Below are 27,315 nucleotides of genomic sequence, written 5' to 3'. Positions count from 1 at the left end.
TCTACTTTCTATACTTTAAGAGAATCATCTGTCAATAGCACCTTTTTTCATTGGAGTTTACTGTTATTTCATCTGCCTCTACAAACTCGCATTATAACAAACTTCCACTTGCCATCAAAAGCATATCATTTTTTTGCATTTATTAAAAAAACGACCTGCTTCCAAAATGATTTTTGGATATGGAATTAATATGGACTCTGTTGGGGTAGGGGTATAATCTTGAAATTAGCAGGAGCGTAAAAATAACTCCGGAGGGCATATCTAGTTTTTATCTTTGCCGTGCAAAGTGGTGGCGGTTGTCATTTTACGCACCTCTCTCTGCATGATGGAAAGACTGTGGGGGAGGAAAATTAATGGGAATCCATGGCTCTGAAAGTAGGCACTTAAAAAGGCAAACGTATGCTGAGGTAACAGAAAAAATAATACTATCGGCCGATAGTAAGGCAGGGTCGTCACACTCTGCCGTGATTTGGGAGCCAATTTCCTGGCTTTGTCGGAAAACGCAAAACGAAAAGAGCAAGGTCATGGCGTGTGATGGGCTGAAAGGGGGGATTTCCCTTTATTAGGGAGAGAGAGTAGGTGGTGGTCACTTCACCGCTTGTCTTCAGGGCTGAGCGAAGAGAGAGAGAGGGAAGAAGGGGAGGACGAGGAGGAAACCGGTGCCGTCGAAGGTGGGGACGAGGAAGGGACGGGCAGCGCCCGCGGGTGAGATTTATAGTGGGGGAGAAAGGCCGCCAACCACCGCCGTAGTCAGATCTGAGTCTGCCTCGAGACAGACTTTTTCCTCAGCTCCTGAAGCTCGTGGAGTTCGTTATTGTTGCCGTTGGGACCGGAGCAGGACCTCAGATTGAACGGGGGCGACGCGTTGCTCAGCTCGCTCCCCCTGTCAACGATGAGGGCGCAGTTGCTGTTTGTGTCGGAGTCGGTGCCATCGTTGTTGTTCTGAAGGGAGTCCTTGAGGTTCGTTCTGACCGTCGAGGACCTCCTGTGGACGGGCGTGCTCTCGAGGCTATCGGAGCCCGCATCCATGGGTAGGGCCGTCGAGTCCCCACCGTTTCCGCCCGAGGACCCTCCGCCGGCGAGCAGGAGGTGGTGCAGGTGGTGGTGGTGGTGGAGGAGGAGGTGTCTCGGCAGGGGGACGTGGTTGTGGTGCTGGTGCTGCAAGAGCGGGACGCTGGCCTGTGGGGACTGCGGAGGCTGCAGCAGGGAGGGCCCCCCGAGAAGAAGGTGGTTGTGGACGAGGTGGTTGTGCGTGATGGTCGGTGGGGGCGGCTGCTGCTGGGGGCCCAGGGGCTGGTGGGCGGACGGGGGTGGTGGCGCCAATCCCTCGACGAAGGTCGTCGTGACCGAGTTGCTCCGGTTGGAGGCGACGGTAGAGGGGTCCTGGAGGCCCAGGATTCCACCCCCCGCCCCCAGTCCCCCTCCTCCTCCCCCGCCGTCTCCTCCGCCGCCTCCCCCGCCTCCCCCGCCTCCTCCTCCCCCTCCGCCGCCTCCTCCTCCGGCACCACCTCCGCCCAGTCCCGCGACGCCGCTCCCGATCAGGTTCGCCCCCACGCCACCATCGCCCTCCGTGCCGTCCTCATCGTCTTCGTCGCCGTTCACGGAGATCCGCTCTCCCGGGCTGATGATACCGCCGCCCTCCTCCTCGTCGCCGCACCCGCGGAGCAGTCTTATCTTCTGCACCATCTCCCGGATCTCGTAGCGGAGGATTCCGACAAAGCAGAGCTATTTTGGATTGGAGTGGAGAGAGAAGGGAACGTTAATATCTTGGGTCGGGCAGGCTTGAAAACGAGAAGGGCTCGCTGACATTCATACTGTCGTCATTTTGGTTACTAGGACAGCAGTGTTTTCCCTTTCATTACGTATATTCCCTAATTCCCGATATCCATTTTTACGTCATCGAGCATTTAGATTGATCTGGGGCTCCTCGAAAGACAAAATAGAGGAAGAGGTATAGTCATTCCGTACCTTATAATTATAAAAGCTCGAATGATAACATTTTCTCTAAGTTTCAGGATTACATATATTGTTTGGAAAGAAAATGAATAAGACACCGTTTCACTATGGATTCCTCATGACCGTTTGGTTTTTTACACTATGCTCTTGATATGGTATGCATCCATTCGATACCGTCATTGATTATTTCAAAAAATATTTGTGGAGAATTGGCAGGCATTGGCTGAGGATAAAGTTCATTAAATTCATTTGTGATTGTACGTTATGAATTTAAAATGCCTGCGTAAATTAATTGTTAATACCACAGAAGTTGATTGACGTATCCTTTGTATCTTACAGCATAAAGCAGTTTAGAGAAAACTGGAACTCTACAAAAGAGATTTAAATGAAAGTGTCAATATCTGGCGAATAATTATATTCCAGAGAACGTTGGAGGATCGTAATTGACTCCATTTCCACACTCTGTTGCTTAATTTTTTCTATTTACGCGTTTTTAGTGCACTACAAATAGCTCTTGGTAAACGCTAAAAAGTTGTTAAGCAGTGAACGCTGTTAAAATGTCTAGCTCTTTTGTGTAACCCGCCAAAGTTACCCAAAACTATAATGAAAGAAATTAGTAGTATGAGTCCTGTATAGGAATAATCCTATTAGAAACAAATGTAATCTTAATATTGTGATGCTTCGATATTAAATGAAATTTTGTTCCTCATCCCTGAAATACCTGTACAAGGGTTAAATAACACGTAGTCAAGAAGATTAAGGTTAGGCAAGGATAACTAATATCTACACCAATGGTGAGATACATAAACACGTTGAAAATAGTTTACTATCATAATTATATTAAAATAAGAAAAAATTGCGTCTCAAAATTGTGTAGATACTTTGGACTATGTTCTCCTCAATGTGTTCTAAAGCTTGATAAAAATATTGATTCCGAATCGGAGAATATTTGATAGTTTGGGTAATGGAGTACACTCAATTAATTTTGGCTTTCAAGAACAGACCCACGCTTTGGTCTGGAGAGGATTGGCACTAATAAGCTGGGCATTGAGGAGAACGGATGAAGCGGTTTTGGATTTAATGAGGAGGCGAGATAACTGGGGTTCGCCGTTAGAGCGGTGGGCCGGGGATAAGTAGGAAGGTGGAGGTATGCTGAAGGATATATACTGTGAGAGAGGATGTTGGGTTTCTGAGGAATGAGGAGTTTGCGAATGAGTATTTGGCCTTGCGTGTGGGAGGCTTGCAATGTAAAGAATTTAGGATGGCATAGTTAGAAGAGAATACCAACTTAATTTGTTTGTATTGATTACTTTTCTAAGGAGCCCCATTTTAAAAGATTTTCTCATTCAAGTGTGCAAGTCAGACACGTAAATATATTTTGATGTGGTTAATATAAGTATATTTTAAGTATATTTTTCTCCAGTTTAATGTTTATCAATGGTATTCTGCGAATTAAATAGGATCTGAATTGTTCCTGCGAGTAATCCTCGGGAGTAAAATCCATTATAGCTCCTTATTTCGTATACTACAGCCTATGCAGCCTATGATACTGTTGCTCATACGGTGATACTGAATGTCTATTCACGTATTATTTGAGATTAATATAAATTTTACGGTATATTCACCCGTAAAATTAATTGGTTTAACTCATACCAACGGTCATTTACCAGTGCCCAAAGAGCAATATGCGATTTAAGAAGTAAATATTATTTCATGTTTTAAATCCCAGTTCTTACTTTCCTCACATTTCGGCTGATATTCTACGTTGTTTATCACATTTTACCAAAAAAAAGAGGAAGTCACTAATTTTTTAAAACTTTTGATTTCATTTTTTTCAAATAAAAAAATCAAGAATATGATGTGAGAATCAGCAGTTCTCAATGAAAAGGATGGAACATTCGGGAAATTGGCGGAAATTACTCAGCTTCTGGAAATAATCGGAAAAAGAGATGTTTAAAAAAAACTGAGTTTGATTTTCGAAACGGGAATTCGCTATGAGAACAGCGTCTCTTTTAGCTGCGAGAGAGACCGCTTCACGTTTGGCTTAGGCCATCACTAGTGCGAACCTTTTCACAAACCTTAACTGTGGTCTGACCTCCTCCGGTGATACCAATGACGCTGGCTGCGTTCAGGGATGTCCCAGGAAGTAGTGCCTTATCGGTCAAATAAGATCGTAAACGCTACGGAGAATAAACGACGTGGCACCCTCAAAGTGCCTCCCGGGCGAACGTACCTTGAGGAAGGCGATGACGCAGAATCCGAGCACGAAAAGTCCGTCCGCGCTCTGTCGTAGCCACGTGAGGAGGCGCGCCTCGCACCCGGTGGCGAAGGCCTCTCCCGTGAGGACGCCGTAGTGCGGGGACTGCGTCGGCGGCTGGGACGGCGAGTGGGCCGTCAGGGACGACGACGGCATGAACACGGAGAGCGGCACCCAGGCTGACCCCGGTGGGGCTTGGCCCTCGAACCCCGCCAGGGCCCCGATGCGGTGGCAGGGACCCACCCCGACGGCGATCCCTTCCGGCGGGGACATTTCCGGGGGAGGCGGTGGTATCTGCCGGAGGTGGGAGAGAATGAGAGAGAAAGAAAGTTCATAACTCTGGACTGACTCTAGATTCGCCTTCGGTGTTGATCAAATTTCGCTAACCGTTCCTATTTAAGCTCTCTTTTTTCGTAGTTTTTGCGTTTTCATTAGACAAGAATTTATTCCTTTGATTTAGCCGGGGCAAAGAGGTAACTTCTCCGCTTTAAACTCGTGAAGTTTTAGTGAGGGATATTCTTGAGATAGCACTTACAGGAATTTTGGAAAATTCTTTCTATGCAAAAATTCCTTCGAGGAAAGTCTCGCCAGCCTGTCAGGTTTTTCAATAAAAAATAATTTATTTAAAACTTTTGAAAGAAGGCACTTTGTGTAGTGTTTTCTATTAGTTGAATTGGTTGAATTGAAGAAAAAATCGTAATTAGAGGAATTAGTTGAATTGAGGAAACAATCGTAATTGACCAGCTCTGTAATTGTATGATTTTCTGTTTATTATGCGTGGATATTGTTTGTTGTTAAGTTTTCGCGACAAAATGATCCTGCTGTTGGACCAAAGCTTACTGTTATTTAGTTTAACCGGTGTTGATTTTTGAATATATTATCATGTTATTCTTTCTTTATACGCAATCGAATGGAAGGAAAGGGTTTTAGTATTTAGATTGATTTTGCTAGATTCAACAAGAGATGATAATTCGGTCAGTAAGAGAATGCAATCTCTAATCTCATGTAATATAAGACCTTTCATACCTGAATTAAGGAAAAAGTCAGGGGTACGTGTGATCTGAATGTAAAGTTAGATGAATTTCTATAAATGTAAACGTTCTTTGCTCTCTATTTAGATATTTAGTCATCATGTGATTTTTAATACCTTTTTTATTATTTGTTTGGCGTTTTCCCATATGTTTAAGGCATCCCATTGAGACATTGATATCGTGAATTAATTTATGATTTCTTAATGTTTTGTAATTTTGATGAAATACCTCCCAGGTCTTGAGACATATATTAATTAGTATATGTTAATCCACAGTTAATACAATTTATCACTCCTAAACGATGTTTTAACCAGTGAGAAATTAAATACAATTGATAAATATCCAAAATTAAAATAACTAGTTTTTACCTCTACATATATAATATAGGCAGTAAGACATTCACAAATGGTTTTTATGTACTTAAATAATTATTTAAGCGCTCATGCATATCCCATGCTTACGGAAGCAACGACATTTATACGAAAAATAACATAGCGTAGCATAACGTTCTTGCACCATAATTAACCTTACAACATTCATGCAAACTATTTCATTCCTCTAAACAAAGTAAAACATGGTTAATATATAAGTTACCAGTTCTTCCATCACTATTTATTGCCTATGCTGTGTAAAGGTATATAAATAAATGATAATTCTTTTCGGAAGCCTTTGCGTTGCAGTCATCGTATAGAAATTAGACCAGTAGATGCTCCAGAGGCATGCATTTGGAGACTTGCATTCATCTTATCATGCGCTTCATTCAGTTTATATTTAGGAATGACCAATTCTCACCACGTGTCCTTTCGATGATTGTTGGGTGCGCTGGTTGCGGCTAGTTAAGGCTGCACCCGCAGCAGGGGTGGCCGGCACCTGGTTTGGATGCGTGTTCACGGGATTCGTCGGCCCACCAGGAACCATCTGGCTTTTAGCACCCGCTAGCGGCCCCAAGGAGTTGTCCGTAGCGTCTTCCTCATCTCCCGCGTCTTTCCATCGCTGTATTGTCTCATTCCCATTTCGACATGGTGGCAGTGTGGGCGATGAATTCTATGAGATTGAAAATCCCCAATTCAGCGTGGCTCCTGATCTCGTTGAAATCGGTTAAAACTAGTGGGATGAGCAACCTCATCTTTAAAATGATATCGATCAAGAGTGATATGGTGTAAGTACTCCTAGCGCTTCTCGTGCGGAATGCCGGAACGTATTATTTTGAATATGTATTTTACATGTATCTCCACGAAAGAATTATTTTCATACGACGATGTTTCGGCTCCTCAAAACATTGCATTCTTTTTCGGTGTTCTTGAGCTGGGGTCGATTTGCAAATTTTCTTCTTTCCGTGGTTCTTGATTATTTTATTGTACTACTTGGTTGGAGCACACATCCTTGTTCGTTGTTCACAATTATAAGTTTCATTGCCTATGCACGATCATCTTCAAGAAGGCATTGCTCTTGTATTCTTCTCTTCCCATTGTTGATAGCTTCACTCTTTCATCAATACTCCACTTGGGTATCTGTTTCGTTTTCCTTAGTAGCTTCATATTATGCATGTGGCATTTATCCATCTGTTTAAGGCATCCAGTTTCGTCAAATTTTTATTTAAATCACGCATTCCTTTGACATGCGTGACTTTTTTCCATCCTTAGTGATATATTTTTCTCTATCCGATGGCATCAAATCTTTTTTATTGATGGTATTATCTATTTTCAGATACATTATGTTTTCTTAATGATGGTATCTATCCGTTTCCCTATTGTAGATTCCCAAGAGAATATGTAGGAATAAAAGATTAGTGGGGATAGAGTATATCAAGGGAATGCTATCAACCGATCTTAGAATTCAACTCCTGTGAGATTGTTATGAGGTAAAATGTAGGAAAAATAATGTTAGAATTGTTTACCAATGATATTATCCGTTGATAGATTCTGTATATATTTATTTCTTTTTGATATAGTGTATTCACAATTCCCAGTTCAAATCAGTCCAGTCAATCTTAATACGGGTCCAAATCAAAAACCTTTAACTGTAGTAAATTAAAATAGCGTGTTTATTAAGGGGTGACTTCATATCTTTTTTACATATTTCATAATTGCTGGGAAAATGCTTACATAGACCTTTTCTAATAACTATAATAATTACCACTATGCTGACGGTATACTGTAAATGATCGGCCATGATATTCTTTAATTAGCATATGAAAAATATTTTTCAGAGCCTCGTTGCTATCACTCTGCTAATGTATTTTTGCGTAAAAATAAACGCGGTAAATATTGCTATGATGCGTTCCTTCTTAAGGCATTTACCACTTTAATCATAGGCTAGACAGGATAATTTTTAAATCCTGTGTCACTAATATTAAGAGATTTTTATGTTTGAGATTGGAAACTACTCCTTGAAATACTCCTTCGAACCCTGGAATTTCTAAGAAAAAAGGATCTCGGAACCAATAAGTTACTGGAGTAATAAAACTGTTGTTATCTTATGTGATGTAATTTCTTGGCTCATGCGATTCTTTTGTGAAGAGGAGACATTCATTTTCAAAGACGCACGTTACATTTTGATAGTGGTTTGACTTGCCATTTGGACAACCCTTGGAAAACTTTAATCGGTTTGGTATGCGGCGGCATACATAAATAACCATCATTTAAACAAAAAATGAGTACAGCGTTATCTTCTTCATTCCCGTGCAACTTAAACCCTACGACTATATTCTTATTCATTTCATGAACTAAGTAAAGGTGGTTGGATAAACACCATAATTGGTTAGGAGGATTTATGAATAAACAAAAGAGAAGAAATGTTAGCTGTGCGGTGGTTTCTATGATGACATCAAGCTTAAAATTAAATTTTATTAGCAGGTTGGGATTCTAAAATTTGTTTGCCAAAGAAAAGAGTTGCCATTGGCTTTGTAGGACGTACCACACGTTTATTCGGTATAATTCAGGGACAGTTGGGCAAGAATATCCTATTATACGAGGGTCATCCGGAAAGTAGTACCCGTTCGTGAAATAAAGACACAAAAGTAAATATTAACAAACATAAAAAATTTTATTTGAAAGAGGATACTTTAAACTACTTCTCAACATAATCTCCAAGCAAATTAAGGCATTTGTCATAACGTGTGACAAGTTTCTGTATTCCTGCTGCATAGTCCTTCGCCGCCAGCTCATTGAGATACGCGAGGGACCCATCTTGCACAAATTTTTGCATAATGCAGATGGTGTTTAACAATTTCATGAACAATTGTTCGAGAAACATTGGGAAAATGCTCACAGATGTCATCAATTGTGACGCGCCGATCGTTCCTCACGAATTCGTCAACTGAGCTCACCAGTTGGTCTGTAATGACAGACGGTCTCCCCGAACGCTCATCGTCGTGTGTGTTCCCCCTCCCCATGTTGAAGTTGCGACACCACCGCCGAACAGACGACTCGTCCATTACATTGTCTCCATACACCTCCTTTAATTGGCGATGAATATCACATGGGCGAACGTTTCTTGCATTGAGGAATTTAATCACTGCCCTCAATTCACAACTGGCGGCGTTCTCAATTTTTTTAAACATTGTAAACAATCACAGAAACAACACAGGCAATGCTAGCGTCACGCAACTTGGCTCAGAGAAGGCAGACAAGCCACTGAAGCTATCTGACCTCGTCCAGCGGCTACTCGCGTCGTCAGCACTTCATGCGGCACGAACGGGTACTACTTTCCGGATGACCCTCGTAGGTGTCATTTAAGCATTGATGCTGATCCTCAAAAAACCTTAGCAGTTTGATGTGTGTTAATTAAGATATTGTTATAAGTTATTTTCATATGGATAAAAAATTAATTACAATATCCTCTTGTTAAGGCCGCGTATTAACCCTTTTTGATCAACTTAGTCACTTCAGCCGTTTTCCGTTTTATACCATCAGTATTGTATCGTAGGCGCTTGACATAAATTCTCACCATCTTCAGCTGAGATAATTTAAGGAATGATTTACTTTCATTAGAATTCCACTCATTTTCTCTACGAAACGTGGATAAATGGCGTATTGATTTGCAAATGCGCGTGATATATTTGCCTCAGGAGATATATTGTGTTTGGAGGCAATTCCCCTTTCAGCTGTTCACAAACGGAAGAAATTTGAGAAATGACAGCTCCTAGAATTTAGGAGAAGATTAAAATACTATACCTAAGAACTTATTAAAACATTAATATTTCCACAGATTGATTCAAAACTAGGTGTAAATTTTATTGAATTCATTCTTTCTTTCATTCAGAGGTCTCATCGTCATTAACTCATAGCATAACTCATTGTATTCGGAAGCAAAATTCGTAACTTCCTCGAAAGGCTCGCCATATTAAATAAAATATGTTTGTAAGTAAATGTGTCCTGCAGAAAATCATAATTTGTTTTGTAAACACGGTTTTAACAATTATAGCAGCTAGTATAACGAGCTTTAAGGGAGGCGACCGAAATCTAATGTAATTTGCACCATTAGGGATAGATGGAATAGTAAGAAGGGTGGAGAAAAACCCCGGCATCGGTATCAGCCTACTCTTAACGAAAGGCGCAAGTTGTGCAGCTTAACGTACTATCCGACGGATGGCGCACTTACTTTAGTGATCTCCGCGAAGAACCTCAAGTATGGTGAGGAATTCCACTGAAAAAATCTGCCACCGCGAGGATTCGAACCCGTGCTCTCTGTGTGTGAAGCCATTACATTAGCCATCGCACCATCTAAATCCTTTAAATTGTAGCAGTTGTTAACTTGAAAGTGGCGTAATCAGTGATATGACTGGTATATAAACTTCAAACGGTACAAAACCAAAAAGATATTCCTGAAAACTTATTACGCTTCGGTCACAGAGACAGAGAGAGCCACATATCGCAGCTGAATCCGGAGAATAGATCTATAAAAAAAATGCTTTATGAGACAAAGACATTATGCCCGTTTCAACAGTGTACCTCATATTGGTCTGTTCATTCCGATATGGTCTTGGTCGATCCGGTAAACGAAGGTATTTAGCACATCGGTCTGGGAAGCGAGTTTACCTAGCTCAGGTTGTGAAGCCAAACAGACATCATTGTCTGGCGCACACAAATAACCAAAGGGCGCGTAGTTTTGAGCTTCGATTCGTGGATGTCAGTGATATTAGCATGGAATATTGGACCAACCGACTACGACAGGCCCACGCAGCTTTGATGGTATTACATTAAAGCTGTGGTTTGATAACCTAGGAATTACAGCTATTGCTGATCCCATTACCGAAATACATGAGGTGTACGGAATGAAGATAAAATCCTAAGAAAACTGAATTAATGGGATGCTCAAGGAAATGAAAGAAAAAAGCGAAAAAATAGAGGAAACCTATTAACAAAAAGGCCTAGCTAAGAATAGTTGGAAGATAAGTATTTTCGTGGACATTGGTATAACGGTATTCACGGAAATTGGTATTAGGTGAGGTATTGTGGGAGAAAAAGAGGCGAATGTAGGAATGAGGGGATTATTGACCGAGATTCCGGCTGACGACGGAAAGAAAAGATTAGTAAAGTGACATAGAGGTTTAGATTTGGAAACTTTATTTCTTGAGGAAAGAGGATTAGGGTAGATTGGGTACTTTTGAAATATCCATCCGAGAAAGAGTGGTGGAAATGAGATATACACACACAAAGAGAAAGAGACGAATTCAAGTTTAGCAGCAAGTTGCTTTTCCGATTATTTTTTTTGCTCAGATTAGCCGCGAAAAGGATATTTGTTCACGAGTAATCCTTCAACTCTCTCTCGTCTCATTGATTTTATTTTATCACTTGGATGCTTAGAAAATTCATTTGCCTCCCTAGAAATAAATTACGTAAAAAAAATTCCGTCTGAGTTTGAATCCTTCCTAGGCATCCGAGTTGGAGTGTTTGTCACACCGGTCCGCAAGTTTATAAGGTAATATTTTGTAATAGGTTGAAGGTAATATTTTCATTATCAACGATGAAATGTCTTGGCAGCCCGTCCTATGAGGATGGTCACCATTGTCCAGGAGAACAAGCTACGGGGTAGGGGGCAGGAATTCACTGGAGATTTCAGATGTCTCCGGGAAAATTGGGGAAAAATGGAAATTTCATGAAATTGAAATCTCCGACAATTTGGAGTCTTTTCATTTGCTCTGCGGGCCCAGGAGCCAGTTCTTGCCCAGAGGCCAGTGCTTGGGATCTAGGAAATTCAATTGATTCAACGATTGATGAATTTTTGCTGCCGGGAACGAGGGAAGGGATGGTGGATCTGTGGACGGGGAAGGAGAACTGCTGGAATGAGAGATGCTTCCGGTTTTACACGCTCTTGCTTGTAGCGAGACTGGCCATTATTCCCGGGTTCCATAGAACACTCAACTAGGAATCTGTGGCTCTGAAAACATTCCTCTTCTCTTTTTATTGTTATCAGTTCCTTTTCCAATAATGATGGTTCTATTTGGAATGAAAACGATGATATTCATGTAAAATTTAAATGGGATTTTTCCACAAAATGAAGTGCTACACCTAACGTTTCCGCTTGTTTTAATAGAGAGGTTCGACAGTGGTTTTATCCCTGTGGCGTTGGGTTCTATACTTTTAAAGACCGTTAGCGGGATAGGTAAGTTTCTCACATAAATAACAAGCTACATATTTCAAAATGCGACATAATAGTTTTTCTCTGCAAAATAGTTGATTAGCGTTAGTTTTTCAGTTCTTCTCTTGCTTAGGATTTCCAATATTTTGATGATTTTAAGATATAACTGAGGTTTTAAGGGTTCTTATTCGAGTTATGAAATAGCTAGGAAACTTGGATGCTATACTTTCGAACGCATCACATTTGGTTCTTATATCTTACATTGAAATAGGGTATGTTAGAAAATGTACTTATATATAGTCAATTTTTAGGAGTTTCCTCGGCACGCCAGTGATCTATAAGTATACAGGCTCACGAAGTTTAGGGTTACGGTAGTTGACACCGAGCGTATTTATATCTAGACGAGAAATGAATGAAAAAAATATTATCTCACCTACTCAAGCTCTCAGATGGAGTCGGCGAATGTTTTTTCTGAATGTCAGTGACCCGTATTCTGTCTCACGGATCGGGAGATTACGGCACAATCAAGCTTACGCAGACGACAAAGGAGAAACTGTTATCGGAGACAGAGCTTGAGATCTTTTTGAAATCGCGGCGGAAGCGACAATCACTCACCGCAGAGAGCAGGCAAAAGAACGGGGTACATACTGGTAAAGGCTTTACACGGTAGACTACTAATAATAAAAACGAGCGTGTATATCTAGTGCTCCAGCCCTATTAAAATATTAGATTTGCCGTTTATGACGAGTAAATGAGGGATATGGACACAACGAGTGGTTACGGTAGCAGGCATATCGATTAGATCAATAGATGAACTCCCATGTCAATGAAGTCGTTTGGTTTCGCTGCTCATTATTGTGTTTGAGTGGTTGTGAAATCAGATAGATTTGAAATAACTTGATAGCTTGGTAAATGTAGTGATGGTTTATCTCAATAATTCATAAGCTTTATTTGACATGCCTCCTGCAACCATAAATACTTTTTTGTTGTGGAGACATAAGTAGGTATCTTAACTTTGAGGAGTATATTTGTATGAAAATGGGTTTATGATTTGTGCATATTTTCTTTCGAATACCAATATGTAGGAGTCAAACATGCATAAAAGCACTCTCTCACCAACGATAAATTCTAATAAGTTCTCTACAGATTGGATTCTAATAATCAAACTCAGAATATGTAGGATTTAGATTATTACTCCCAATGGCTTCAGTCGGTGCTTGGTTTATTCAGTAATAAAATTTAACTCAAAAACTGTGATTTCTCATACTAATTTAATTTCCCATATCACGATTTGAACCTTTTTCGTTTCTCTCAATCGTAAAATGCGTTATATTAAACCATATATTGATTGAAAAAATACTGTAGCGACTTTTGCAGATTTCTAATGTGAGAAATGTTGGTGCAGAGAGTACAATACTCTAAAATGACAGATTTAATAAAAAAATACAACTTTCATGGTGATTTTAATCTTTAGAAAGAATGCATATGCGTTGTTGCGACTGTGATTATTAGAATAACATTTATCATGAAATATTACAGTTTTTAATGCGCTCGATGGTATCAGGCAAGACTGCGTGGAGATTCCTCTTGAATGAAAGAAGAATACTAGGTATTTTTCCTTTTGTTCGGTACTATTAGTTTCAACGCATATGCGTCATTCAGGTAATGGAAAATATGACGCCTATGGGTCGAAAGTAGCACCGAATAAAAATGTGTGGAAAATAATTAGGTTTCTTTTTTTCTTTCATTATAATTTGTATTTATTTCCTTGTTACATTGTGCGTTCTGAGTTTTTTAACTTCCAAAAGTCTCTTCTGTTGTAAACTCAGTGCTTCACCGGGGATTCGCGATACATATTTTGGGAAGCTGCTACTGACTTTTTTTGTTGCCGAACGCCGAGGGCAAAATTTTTTCACTTGCTCCCGAATAAAAATATTTCATATTTCAAGTTGGATTAATCCATACGGAATTATTCTCCTAAAAACGAGGATAAGACGGAATAGGTTCAAATTTCAACGTTGAAAATAAATTTCAGTCCGAAATATTACAACCTTCGAGTTGTATTGCATTACGGAAATATCCCACCAAATGAAACCTCCGGGAGCAATAATTGAAACATACATTTTTATTTTCAATATCAAATTCCATTATTTGGAACGGCTAGTAGAAGTGGCAGAATGATGGAGAAAGTGAGCTATTGCTTTTATTCGTGTTTACCGGTGAGTGCGTGACGTAATGCGTTATTCATGTGCGTACCGAAATATGCACATGTAATGCATTTTTATCACCTCACTTCTCACTGTGAGTTATCTGCCTCTTTTTTCCAAAGGGGAAATTTCGGAGAAGCAACAATACTATACTTGGCGAAAAGAGGCATAAGCCAAATAAGGTTTGAAAATTCACCCATCTAAAGAGATTCGTAATTTCCAAGTCCAAGTGGCGGTCACAACGACTGTTGATCTCATACCTGAGAATATTTACACTTCCGCGTAGTTGCGTAATTTATGCTACTTGGGTTATCCTTACCGAAGAGAATCAACAACACATAGAGATGATTCTTTCCCCACAGTATTAGGAACCGTTTTGGTTTTTGGAACTCTCATGCCTCAGCAGTCCACGCCCCCTCCCTACCTTTCTCTCCCATTTACAAGTCTCCACGCCGCTCTGAGGACAATCCTGTTGGGTATCGTCAATTGAGCGGACTCACCTGCGATTGCGGAGGGATGGGTATCGGCTGCGGCACGATCGGCAGCCGCACCACGCTGCTCCCCGTCCCCTGCCCTCCATCTGTGGCCGTCGTCTGCTTGTTCTGCTGTGGGGGCGGCGGGGGCGGTAGCGGGCCCACCGCCCCCGCCCCCGCCGCCTGTTGGTAGTTTCTATCCCTGGCTTTCGGCACCACCCAGCGACAACAGCTCTCGGGCAGCGTCAGGTATTGCGCAGGGTCAGGGCGGCGCCCTCGATCGACGTCTCCTGTTCGACGAAATGGAACGAGATTTTATTAGTTTGGCTTGGGTTTAGGCCCCGGCCACTTCTGTGAGGCGTCTTTAAATTACGCACTGCCATTTTAGACGTATTTGCATTCCTTTTTGTGAGGAACCTTAAGATATTAACGATCACCCCCTCACAAATACCGCTTCCCTCCCAAAACCAACTAGGAACCCTTATCCCCGAAAGACATTTTATCTAAAACAAGAAAAAAATTGTATTCAGGATCGAGGAATACGTTCTTCTCAACGTGTCACTTCAATTAGGTGCATGTTGACACAGAGAAATGATTTCAACCATGAACTATGAAACAAGTTTTTTTTTTTCATTTTATTAGTATACTTTCTGTGAAATTAAACGAAAATTTCAACATTCTTTGACGGTTTAATGGGAAACTTTAATAATTCGGAAATAATGTTAAACGTATCATTAGGCCATCATTTCTTCGGAAACTGCGTCTAAAATAATGCAGTAATAAACAGAACATAAGATTTATTCTGAAACTCCTGTTAAAGAAACGTAATGAAATGGGAACCCCCACCCCCCCACACACACACACTTCTTCCGAAAACATTGCGTAAATAAAGGTAATACCTTAATTCCTTCTCACTACTAACTAGTTATATTTTTCAGCACGCTCGGCGAAGGATAAATTGAAATTGACTAATCTGTACTTAAGTAACCAGGAAATATTCTAGGTGCGTTCAGTTTTACGGTCACCTAGTATTCCCTCTGGAATAAGAGTAAATAGAAAGATATAATTGATTTTGAAATACGCGGAAACGTTTTTTTTTAAAAAAGGCACAGTTGGCTAGACCGTTTAGTACCCAGAGTCTAGCCACCGATATAGCGAGAAGCGTTTATCAATGCATATAATGACATATTTTACTGAAAAAGAGCAATGTAATCATCAATTTTCTCATTTTTGTGGTTTGGAACTCATCGAAAATTATTGTCAAATGAGTTAGACATCAAATGGTGGCGTTATGCAGGTGTAAAATTCAATATAAAATGTATATTCGTGGTTGCGACAATTCAAATAAGTTGGAATATCTTGTGACAACGTACATAAGGCACGGATCAGTCGGTTTCTCCAGCGGGGTAAAGGCACGCCTATAGAAACGTCCTCGTAGGCCATGAAATCGTGGTTACATGGGAATATTGTGATAATTTCTGATAAAAATTATCAAGCATTCCATCTTTAAGGGCATATCTTGTGGACGGGCAATAAGACTGCCATATCAAGCATGAATAAATTGCCATTTTTATCGATCTTTTAATTGTTTCTTTGAATAAGTACATTACAGAGTTAGAATAGTCGTTACTGAGTATATCTACGGTAAATATTTCAGTGAAAGCCACGGTGAAGTAAAGCTTAGTTAAAATATCTCTAATGTAATTAAAGGATGAGATGCTTTTCATATGGTGCTAATTACCTTCCAAATAATTAGAGGCAACAGAAAGGATAAAAATGAGTATTTATTTTGAATGATATTTTGCAGAATCGTGTTATCAAATCATTGAGGATTGTGTATTATTCATATTCAATGCTAAATTAGCAATTCCTTCTGCAGTGAAATATAAATGTTCCTTACAGGATCTATCCCTCTTTTCAGTACGTTACTATTTTGCCCAGTGTGGTCACAACACCATTGCCTCGTCTTTTATGCTACCACGTATACTTAACGAGAAATAAAATATGCTCCCTTTTTTTCATAAAACTGTTTTAGGCATGGAATCAATGAGCTGAGTCACGTAATATTTGACTGTGGTTTTATTACTTCAAATTAAGGTGATCGAATCCAGATGCCAAGCGTAGATCGTTGAGACTCATGCAGTCACGGTTGAAGTGTTGATCCCTCATTGAACATCGCATTTTCTCTAAGGATTTTATTCCATTTGACCAAATCGATAGCGGTCGACGTTGGAATACAGGCACGAGTGGCAGATATGCCAGTAGGAAGTGTGAAAGGATGTTTCATGATCTGTATTAATAAAATAGTAAATATTAAAAGATTACTTAAAGGGGCATTCCATTTGATTGACAACTGTCGTTTACCTTTTGTGGGTCCATCGAGGGCAGATGTTATCCCGTTGAAGTTAACGGCAGGTTGTTGGATGAACGGGTTGTGGAGAGCATGGGGGTTAGCTGACTGCGAAGTCCCATCCGTCGTGGACTGTAAGAGAGGAGATTTTATAGGACACGCTGTAGAATGAAATGAGGCTACTACTAAGCTTTAAAGGTGCAGAAAAAAGGGAGTATATAACACGTTGGAAACTCATTAGAAATATAGGAACTAATGTAAATTTAAATGGTGTTGGCTGTTGAATCGATATGGAAAAACAGTTTAATAGTGGGCTCTACATAGTTACATGTTTAATTGAGTTTAAAGTCTGTTCTACATTTCAAATTGTATTAATAAAATTATGGCAAAACAATAATATGTCAGGAATATGGGTTATTATTAGCTGTCACTTCATAGTGATACGCTAAGAACAAGGTGGTGACGAAGAAAATTTGTTTTTCAAAACGTTTCAGAAGTCTAAAATTGATCATGGTAGCTTAGAAAATTTTTCTGGAAATGCTTTGGAATGCTGAATAAATTTTCACTCTTAAATTATTTTATAGATATGTATGGAAAGCAGTCACGATTACCACTAAGATCCTTGGATTTTACCTGCATATTTTACTTTGGAAACTCGAAAATGTCAAATATCATCTTTCTTTTCATCGAAATGAATAAAGCCTGAGTGGAGCTGTGATGTTAAACATTTATTTTGAAAATGGAATAAAATACTTTTCAGGGGAAAAAATAAATTAAAAAAAATAAAAATTTTGATTTGAAATTTTAGAGAAGTACATGGAAAATGTACTGCAATTGTTTTAAACATCATATTGAACCCGAGTTGGCTTTGTATTTAGTAATAAGAGGAATTCAAAAATTAAACTAAAAATTCTATTGTTCTCAGTTTTACATAATCGATTTGTTAATGCGATGCAACTAAGGAAACGTCGTAAATCGCGAAGAAGCCCGAAAAAATGCTATAATTCATTATTCATGCGAAGTTATCCTGTGCGAAGGTTGGTGCTATTGTTTCAGAGAACTATATATTATGGACGGTTCTCTAAAACAATAGCATTAACCTTCGCACGGGATATAACTTCGTATGAATAATGGATTATACATATACGAGGGTCATCCGGAAAGTAGTACCCGTTCGTGCCGCATGAAGTGCTGACGACGCGAGTAGCCGCTGGACGAGGTCAGATAGCTTCAGTGGCTTGTCTGCCTTCTCTGAGCCAAGTTGCGTGACGCTAGCATTGCCTGTGTTGTTTCTATGATTGTTTACAATGTTTAAAAAAATTGAGAACGCCGCCAGTTGTGAAGTGAGGGCAGTGATTAAATTCCTCAATGCAAGAAACGTTCGCCCATGTGATATTCATCGCCAATTAAAGGAGGTGTATGGAGACAATGTAATGGACGAGTCGTCTGTTCGGCGGTGGTGTCGCAACTTCAACATGGGGAGGGGGAACACACACGACGATGAGCGTTCGGAGAGACCGTCTGTCATTACAGACCAACTGGTGAGCTCAGTTGACGAATTCGTGAGGAACGATCGGCGCGTCACAATTGATGACATCTGTGAGCATTTTCCCAATGTTTCTCGAACAATTGTTCATGAAATTGTTAAACACCATCTGCATTATGCAAAAATTTGTGCAAGATGGGTCCCTCGCGTATCTCAATGAGCTGGCGGCGAAGGACTATGCAGCAGGAATACAGAAACTTGTCACACGTTATGACAAATGCCTTAATTTGCTTGGAGATTATGTTGAGAAGTAGTTTAAAGTATCCTCTTTCAAATAAAATTTTTTATGTTTGTTAATATTTACTTTTGTGTCTTTATTTCACGAACGGGTACTACTTTCCGGATGACCCTCGTGTGTGTGTGTGTGTGTATATATATATATATATATATATATATATATATATATATATATATATATATATATATATATATATATATATATATATATTCGTAGATTTCGAAAAAGCGTTTGATAGAGTGAATTGGGAAAAACTAATGAGTATATTGCAGAAAATAGGAATAGATTGGAGGGAAAGGAGGCTAATCCGCATCCTGTACATGTCTCAGACTGCTCAGGTGCGGGTGGGAAACGGGGAGTCAGGATGGGCAGTGTTAGGAAGGGGTGTAAGGCAGGGTTGCCCATTATCACCGTTGCTGTTCAACCTGTATGCAGAGAAAATGATCAAAGAGGCATGGGAAGAACTCGAGGTAGGAATGAGAGTGGGCGGGGAATTCGTAAAATCAGTTAGGTTAGTTTGGTTTAGATCACCAAGCTTTAGTTTGTCAGTCAGCCAAGGGGCTGCAAGCATTGCTGAGTGAATTGGAAATTCAGTGCGACAGATATGGGATGAGAATCAATATTAATAAAACAAAGGTTATGCGATTTTCTAGAAAGAAAAAGGCTAAGCTTAACATTAAAATAGGAGGGCAAAAACTAGAGCAGGTAGGACAGTTTACGTGTCTCGGTAGTGTTTTGGACCAACACGGTCAAAGTAGTAGGGACGTAAGGAGAAGAATTGTGCTAGGCAAAGAGGCTTTCACAAGGAGGAGGGAGTAGATGACAGGGACTTTGAGTAAGGATGTTAAGAAAAGACTCGTAAAAACTTTGATATGGAGCGTAGCTATGTACGGTGCGGAAACGTGGTCATTGAAGCAGGAGGATAGGTGTAGACTGGAGGCTTTTGAAATGTGGGTGTGGAGAAGAATGGAGAAGGTGAAATGGACAGAGAAGAAAACAAATGAGGAAGTACTTGATATGGTGGGCGAAGAGAGGGGTTTGTTGGGAGCAATCCTGTGGAGGCAGGAAAAGTGGATGAAGGGGGTGTTGACCGGCAGTGGGATGTTGAAGACTGTGATAGAGCGTAGAATGTTGGGCAAAAGAGGAAAGGGAAGGAACAGGATATGGATGTTGGACGGGATGAAGGGAGGAAGAAAGTACTCAGAGCTGAAGAGGGACCTGATGTAAAGTAGGATATTGTGGCTTTCAAAGGGTCACAAATTATTTAATTAGTAATTATGTCCATCCAAAAATTCACCTTAACTGGTAGATTACCTAATAAAATAAAAAAATATATATAAATATATATAAATATATAAATACAAATATATATATTTATATATATATATATATATATATATATATATATATATATATATATGTATATATATATGTATGTATGTATATATATATGTGTGTGTGTGTGTGTTTGTAAATATTTTAAATTATCTGCAAAAAATTTGATCACTAGTTTTATATTTGAGGTTAAACTTGAACAAAACCACTGGTATTGTGAAGGTGGAAATTTTATCCATGATCTCTATTATGCATGAATATTTAACAATTTTTCGTTTTGAACTTCGGGCATTCCTTATTAAAATGAACTAATTTTAGCTATTTTATAAACAATGGGAAATATCTTCTAATTAAGTCAGCTTAATATAATATCTTTAGTCGAGTGATCAGTTTGAAAAAAACTAATTAGCTTTGTTTCAATCTTTGTAGTTTTTACTTTGGCATTTTTAGCATATTTATGATATAATTATTCATATTTCAACATTCATTTCTTTTTTTGTACAAACTTTAAAATTTTAAATATCGTTTTAGCTAACATAGAAATTCATTTGAGAATTGAATTTTACTAGGAAATACAGCAATTACATAATTATAGTCCCAAATGATGCTTTATTGAAGAAATATTTAAATTAGTTCGGAAAATAAATTTTGTAAAATCATAAAATACAAATTCTTCTTTCGGCAAGAATTTGTTACGATTTCTTATAGAAAATTAAGTACTCTATTTATCAATTATCATATTAACATGCTAAAAAAAAGAAATAACTTTTTATTTATCTCCAGCCTTTTAGTGACGTAAGACAATGGCGGACCACATACCTCCTGGTCATCAAATGCTAGCCTTGCTAACATCGCGAACATTTCCAATTTTTCCAGGTTATTGACTGACTCTACATATTTTGAAAGTGATAGCCCATACAGTTCTCTATCACATTCAGTAGTAAATCCAAAGATCACCCTAATGTAATATTTTTAAAATTCAAACTTGGTATCACGTATACCCATAGTTATACAGTAGTAGTGACTACTTCTGAATAACTCTTGTCTCTAGAGTATAATATTATCTACTGAAGGGTGCTCGGTGTTGTATAGATCAGAGCGATTACGTTGAAATCTAAAATAACCAGCTTTTGTATAGATAAAAGGTTAGAATACTATTTTTGCTCATAAATATAAATAACTCTTCTCTAGGAGGTTTTCTAGATCAACCGCCCTCTTCATAATCTACTCAATATCATTTCAGATGAAGTAAATCAAAAGCATTGCAACGTATGGTAATTTGAACAATGATCATAAATACAGAATGAGTGATACAACAAACACGAGACATCTTTTATTGCCTGAAAGAGGTCGATTAAACTGGAAGCTCGGGTATTCTCCAAGGGAATATGAGTCCTTACCTGTCCTTGTGACGCGGACTGCATGTAAGGATGCGAGGGGAGCCTTAGGAGGAGGAAATCGTGGGGGCCCTCGACCCCGCAGCAGTGCCGCTCCCTCTGCAGGGTGTCCCATGCTTCTGTGAACGCGGGCGATGCACCGTACTCGGTGGCGAGGCGAGCCCTCAGTGCTGGCCGCAGGTCGGCGGCCAGCCGGTGTACGCGGACGAGCCAGGCGAGGCCGAGAGCCGCGTCGGCCAGGAGAAGGGCCAGGAGGAGGAACCAGTAGGCGTGCAGGAGGCGTTCGCTCAGCCTTAGGGCTCCGGCGCACCCAAGAGCCTAGAGATTTGGTGGTGCAAAGTGCAATGGGATTAGATAGGATAAGTAATCAGGAAGGGTGGCCCAATATTATTTTTGTAACAAACACTAAATAAATTGAATCCAGATGTGGAATGTGGAATCCGGTGTGCACGTCCTCAAAATTTCTCCCGATGATAATTCGTTTCTTTTTCATTTTTTTTAATCATTCCTGTAGGCAAATTACCTAACTCTTTTTAAAATTCGTTTCTTATCTTTCAAATGAACGAACCGGTGCTTTCGCTTACAGATGACGATTCAGTGCAGACGTACACGGATGCCACTCATTCGAGGACATTTCGGGAATTACACAAGTTATTCAAAAATTCTGGAAAAAATGAGGTAAACGTAATTTTTTAAAGAATAAAATTCTCTAATTAATTTCTTTTTCTAAACACTCAGGAGAAAAATCGCGAAAAGTACCTGTACCGCGTGTTTGACGGGAAAGAATCTGGAATTTTAGAAAACGAATGGCCAGTCTTTTATATTCATTTAAAAAATACGAAATCATGCACATTTTTATGCATGTGAATCACCTTCAAATAATACTATCATAAAAATTATTCATGAGGAATACAGGGCGTTATTAATTTGTTGATTTAATTAGTTTTCTACTATAGAATATTATATGCATTCAAATGTTAAGATTACCTAGTTTTTTTTAACGAGCTACTTACACTAGAAAGTTGAAATTTCTGTTACTACACAGGATTCTTTCAATGTATGCGATCGCATTTTTCTCAACGTCGACGCTGTGATACCACGATTGCCGAGGACGCTTCTGTAGTGGTAACTTTTGCCCACTGTAAAACCAGGCTGCTCTGTGGCGAGGCTTGTTTCTATTGGTTCGTTGTCACGTGACGACATTCGGCCTTGTTTAAAATGACACGTGCACACGAACGCCCATTTTACACATCCTTAACACTCTCACCGCAGGTCTCACTCAGGTGACGATAAATTTTGATGGTTGTTGAACCAGGCAAGTTGAGAAAATGGATGGTCACGCTATTCTTGTACACTAAACGACGGCATGTTAAGTATAGATAACGATTCTCACTCAAGTGGCAGTTGCGCAAACCCTGAGCACTGGACGGTATAGCCATTTGTGTCTTGTATTTAAAGAGAGTACCTGCGTATCTCAAGCTCAATCTCATCCTTTTAGCTAATCCTAGTCCAGAAAAAAATACTGGTTTTCTTAGAACTGAAACATCTTTCTTAAGTTGATTCAGTTCTTTTTTGAATTTCAGTTTGGCTGTAATTTCAACATTTTGCAGCTCGGTTTCTCTCCCATGTTTCCAAAAGCGTCTTCAGTAGAGGAGTGACTTTTGCTCCATGTTTGCAATTCCTGTGATTTATTTTATGATTTATAAAATGTTTGCGTAAAAAAATAACGTCACTGTTGAAGATGTTTGCAATAAGGTGGAGGAAACGCTGCGCTAAAAATATTGCGAGCATACGACATCGTACAGCAATGCTCGAGGGAATTATCGTTCTCATCAAACCGACGCAAATGTCCATGCTATCGATCAGTTATCTTATTTCAGTTTTCTTATGTATTTCAAGTCAAGGCTATTTTTTCTACGGGCTTATTGCCTGAATTCAAATTTTCCCCCTTAAAGAGTCCTTGATATAGCTAATGATAGTTAGAGATGCTTTGTAAAATGCATCTTTTGATTGATTTTATTCTACGGTTTCTTGTGTCACTTTTACTTGAACACCTGTAATGGTATTAAATTATCTATTAAATATTTTTTAAGTAATATACTGACGTCAATGTTACAATGCTAAAATTCAAGTAAAGATGGCATAGACTCCTTATTGCTTTTTAGCGCTCGAGATTTACAATAGTCACAACGTTTTCTGTTAAGAGTCACTTGGAGGACTACTGTCGTGTAATTCGTTTCTCCAATTATAAATGTTATCGCATTATCGTTTGGATTGTGCATTCAAATCATTTTTTCAAGGGAAAATACTTAAATGTTTGGTCAAATATGTTCAAAATATGATACATTTGAAATAAAAAATTCTGAGTGGATAAAGTTTTCATATTTTTTAACTTCGATTTTTGAAATCAAGCATTTGAAAATACTTGAGCGCGGATTGGGAATTACTGGAGTGCCTTCCAGCTACACTCAATAACATACATAATATTATGTGCATTAAATTCTATTGATAACCACTTCAATTCCAGTTGTTTATATGTTTGCATGTGAATGCTTTTATGAGACCCATTAATATATTTCAAAAGTCAGCGTAGGGAATGTTTTGAATGAGTTTCAATTCTTTTCAAAACTAATATTCAATGTAACCTTTCTAGATTATACGCATTATGACTTCATTTATGCCTCACTCGCTATCTTTAATAATTACCACATAATTAAGTTCCATGGAAAACCATTGATAAGTCGCCAGAATTAAATTAATTCAAAATAGAAATTTTTTCGTGTCACCAAAAATAGTTGGTCGAAAGAGGGAGAAATAAATAAAAATTGATTTTTTCTGTGAGTTATAAAATAATATATGGTATAGACGTAATTTATGCCTGATGACATTACAATTTTTACTCGTATACCTCAAAATTTTGATCATCAGTTATACCAAGTGCAAATATATGCGCAACCTATGTATGTTCACCAAATTTTCGTTTCATCAAACAGTATACTATTATGAAAATAAGACTAATTGGTAAATTTCTTTGAGTCTAAACTCAATCCTTTGCTCTGCTACCATATTTTAAAGAAATTATGGTCTGGCGGCAGCTAAACTTAATCAAAAGAAAAATAAAACTCATTCGTAGATTTATATTTCAAATGGGAAATCTTCACCTTTTCTTTTGGGAAAGCTAAATATTTGATAGAGCGCAAATTCGAGACGTACGGTTCCTAGAAAAAAAAGAAAGAATCATTTTACCGCAGTTTGAACCGTATCTCCACCCTGATTTGATCCCTTTTCCGCGGTTACATTGGCAATTCTCTATTTCCTCCGTTTCGCCTAACATCCGGAGGTTTATCAGATTTCCGCTCTTGGGAAAGGTTAGGTGGTGTAGATAGTGGGAGAGAGATAGAATGAGAGAGAGGGTGCGTGGGTGGAATGAACTGGTGGGAGTTTATAAAATCGATTTGAATACTAATATCCCATTCAGTGCACGCTCCGCAGGTCCACGTGAAATCCTATTAAATCCTCTGGGGGAATTTACCGTCTTACGTGCCTCTCGGACTCCTTTCTTTCGTTCTCACTCACAATTTTCACCCTTAAGAGGTAGTTTTAATCTTTGAGTAACCATTGACCTTATCCCGTTACTTCCCCAACTCTCAGTAAGATGAAATTCTCCGTTTAATATCTCTGGGGTCTTTCATTTTTGCCTCTTCAAACCGAGTAATCGATTGCAGAATCCGAGGAAGATTCAACGAAATTGCAAGATGGGGTAGTCGTGCCAGGTTTTATTGGGTACTTATATCAATGATGAAATAACTGAAGTTTTCCGCATGGTAGCGTATCTATTATATCTGACCACATGTAGATGCACTGCATCTTCAGACCCAAAGATCATCTAGTGCATGGAAACCTTTTCAAAAATAAATTCGTTTGCGAGTGAAAAATCCCGCCTCAATCGACGCAGTTAGTTTACTGGGCTATGGTGCTGTTACATGTATGCTGAAAATACAGAATTGCTGAACGTTTAGTCCAATCTCAGTTTTAATAATCATTTAACGGGGACACCGTGTTAATAATACAAGATGTCTCCCAGCATGGAAAACCTGGAAAACTAGCTGAATTTTGCTTATCTGGGAAAGGTTATGGAATGAAGTGGGTATTCTGGAAAAAGATAGCTATTTGACACAGTTTATGTAGGTCAGTTACTCCTCTCTAACTTTGAGAGGTGCTCGGGAAACGCTACTATTTCACACCTTAGCATCTCTGTTCTTCCTCCCTGTCCTTTCCCTACTTGGCCTCTCGTTGATAGAAACTGTATTGAGATTACACAAATTGAGGCAGTGGTAACCATAGTCACAGTAATAAGCCGAAGGTCGGTTTGGTAGGTGATGGTAGAGTTCACCTAGTTCTAAACCCAACGGCCTGTGAAAATTCACACATCAGGGTAGGGGGGGCAGTAGCTTTCCCTGGGCCGGCATGGTTTCCCAGGAATATCTGGTGACCGAAAAATCATACCGTTTGGGCTTAGCTTAGGGTGCCCAGAGGGGCTTGCCCGGGAATCGAACCCGCATCGGTAGTCCAACTCTACCCCTGGACTACCGAGACCCACACAGTGGTAACGTTATCGTAGAAATAATAGCGTGAGTATTTTTTTCCCTGAATATTTCTATTTTACGTTGATTTTTACTGTGTCACGTGTACATTTGTTATTTTGAGGAAATGTGTCTACTCTCTTCTCTTCGCCTATTTAACCGTCGTTAGCCATTCATTTCTCGGCATCCTTTCCAATACTGCAAATTACTTTATTCTTGGTTTGATCACAAGAAGTAATATCAGTCGTTAAAAGCCGTAGTTCACTTGCCGAGGACAACCAGATTAACCAGTGTTTTAGTTTTATATAGCACCGAGCGAGCCACCACTAAGGGGTATGGTAGGAGGTGATTACAAACCAGACTACCCTTGACCCATCCTTGCGCCGTCGGACAAACGTAATTTCATTCCGATTCCTTATTGTTCGTGGGAAAAATGACATCTTAAATCTATCTACACTTAATCTCTCGAATTTTATTGACATGATCTCTCCTACCGTAAAAAGATGGGGCTAATAACACATTTTCGTTTGTGACGCAACTACTGTTTTTAGGTATATCTTAATCACAATTGGATAAGGAATGTCTGGTTTCCATCGTACCTTGTTTTTCGTCTTGGATAGACTGGTATGACATTTGTCATTATTTTGCTAACTATTCACCTGAACCATAAAAAAGTTAAGAATCGAAATCTAATTGAATATTGTTCTTTGATTCAAATTACACAAGGTACTTTCATGACTTCAACATTTATTTGGATAATTCAAGTAAGGCTTGAGCATTCAAGTATTTCTATATTTTGTTCTTTTTATGACCATATCTGACTCACGGGAAAATTATTCCAGTCCCGGTTGTTCATATTTTCACGTGCATACCCAGTTTCTGGGTCATTCATTACCTGCAGCAATCCGCCTTGTGCCGCGAGCGCCAGGGCCGCGGCCAGCAACCGCGGGTCGGTTAGCGAGAGGTTAGCGAGTCCCGGGAGGAGGGAGCGACGGGCGTCGGTCAGCACTCTCCCCGCGGCCACGGCAAGTCCAACCGCTCCCGCCAGCAGCACCACGTTGCACGTGTATATCCAGAGGCGGTAATACCGCATTATTGCCTCCTGGTCGCCCCCCTTGGCCCCGGGCGTCTCAGCGCCCTCTCCCCCCTTCCCCCCACCCTCCTTCTTCGGGGAGCCGCTCCCTCCGAAGCGAAAAGGTCGTCCTACGCCGCCGAGGAGTTCTAGCCAGGGAAGGTCGACCCAGTCCCAGACGGCGCCACCCCCGCCCCCGCCTCCCCCGCCCTTGCGATTTCCCTTCTCCCCGTGTCCCGAGGAGTGCCGCCCCTGGAGTGGAAGGAGTTGAAAGATTTTGTTTAGCAT

General features: G+C 39.7%; 1 protein-coding gene across 1 annotated transcript; it reads right to left on the bottom strand.

Moving 5' to 3' along the window:
* Window positions 1-750: 750 nt before the first annotated feature.
* Window positions 751-27,315, bottom strand: LOC139701117 (uncharacterized). Its single transcript, XM_071599693.1, has 8 exons — window positions 26,851-27,315; window positions 21,376-21,690; window positions 16,871-16,988; window positions 14,534-14,796; window positions 6,037-6,288; window positions 4,190-4,507; window positions 1,504-1,725; window positions 751-1,383 (listed from the first exon to the last, which is right to left on the bottom strand). The coding sequence occupies exons 1-8, from the start codon at window positions 27,313-27,315 to the stop codon at window positions 751-753; spliced, it is 2,586 nt and encodes an 861-aa protein (XP_071455794.1).

The sequence above is a fragment of the Hetaerina americana genome, unplaced genomic scaffold (assembly GCF_022747635.1).
Source record: "Hetaerina americana unplaced genomic scaffold, ioHetAmer1.1.p SCAF_11, whole genome shotgun sequence".
NCBI classification, from domain to species: domain Eukaryota; kingdom Metazoa; phylum Arthropoda; class Insecta; order Odonata; family Calopterygidae; genus Hetaerina; species Hetaerina americana.
The sequence above is the reverse complement of the archived record's forward strand: the minus strand, read 5'-3'. Positions and strand labels throughout refer to the sequence as shown.

Coding starts and splice junctions, on each gene's coding strand:
- LOC139701117 (XM_071599693.1), bottom strand. CDS start 27,315: ATGCTAAACAAAATCTTTCAACTCCTTCCACTCCAGGGGCGGCACTCC. Junction 16,989..21,375: donor AGTCCGCGTCACAAGGACAG/GTAAGGACTCAT, acceptor CCTCTCTTACAG/TCCACGACGGATGGGACTTC. Junction 14,797..16,870: donor CCTCGATGGACCCACAAAAG/GTAAACGACAGT, acceptor TTCGTCGAACAG/GAGACGTCGATCGAGGGCGC.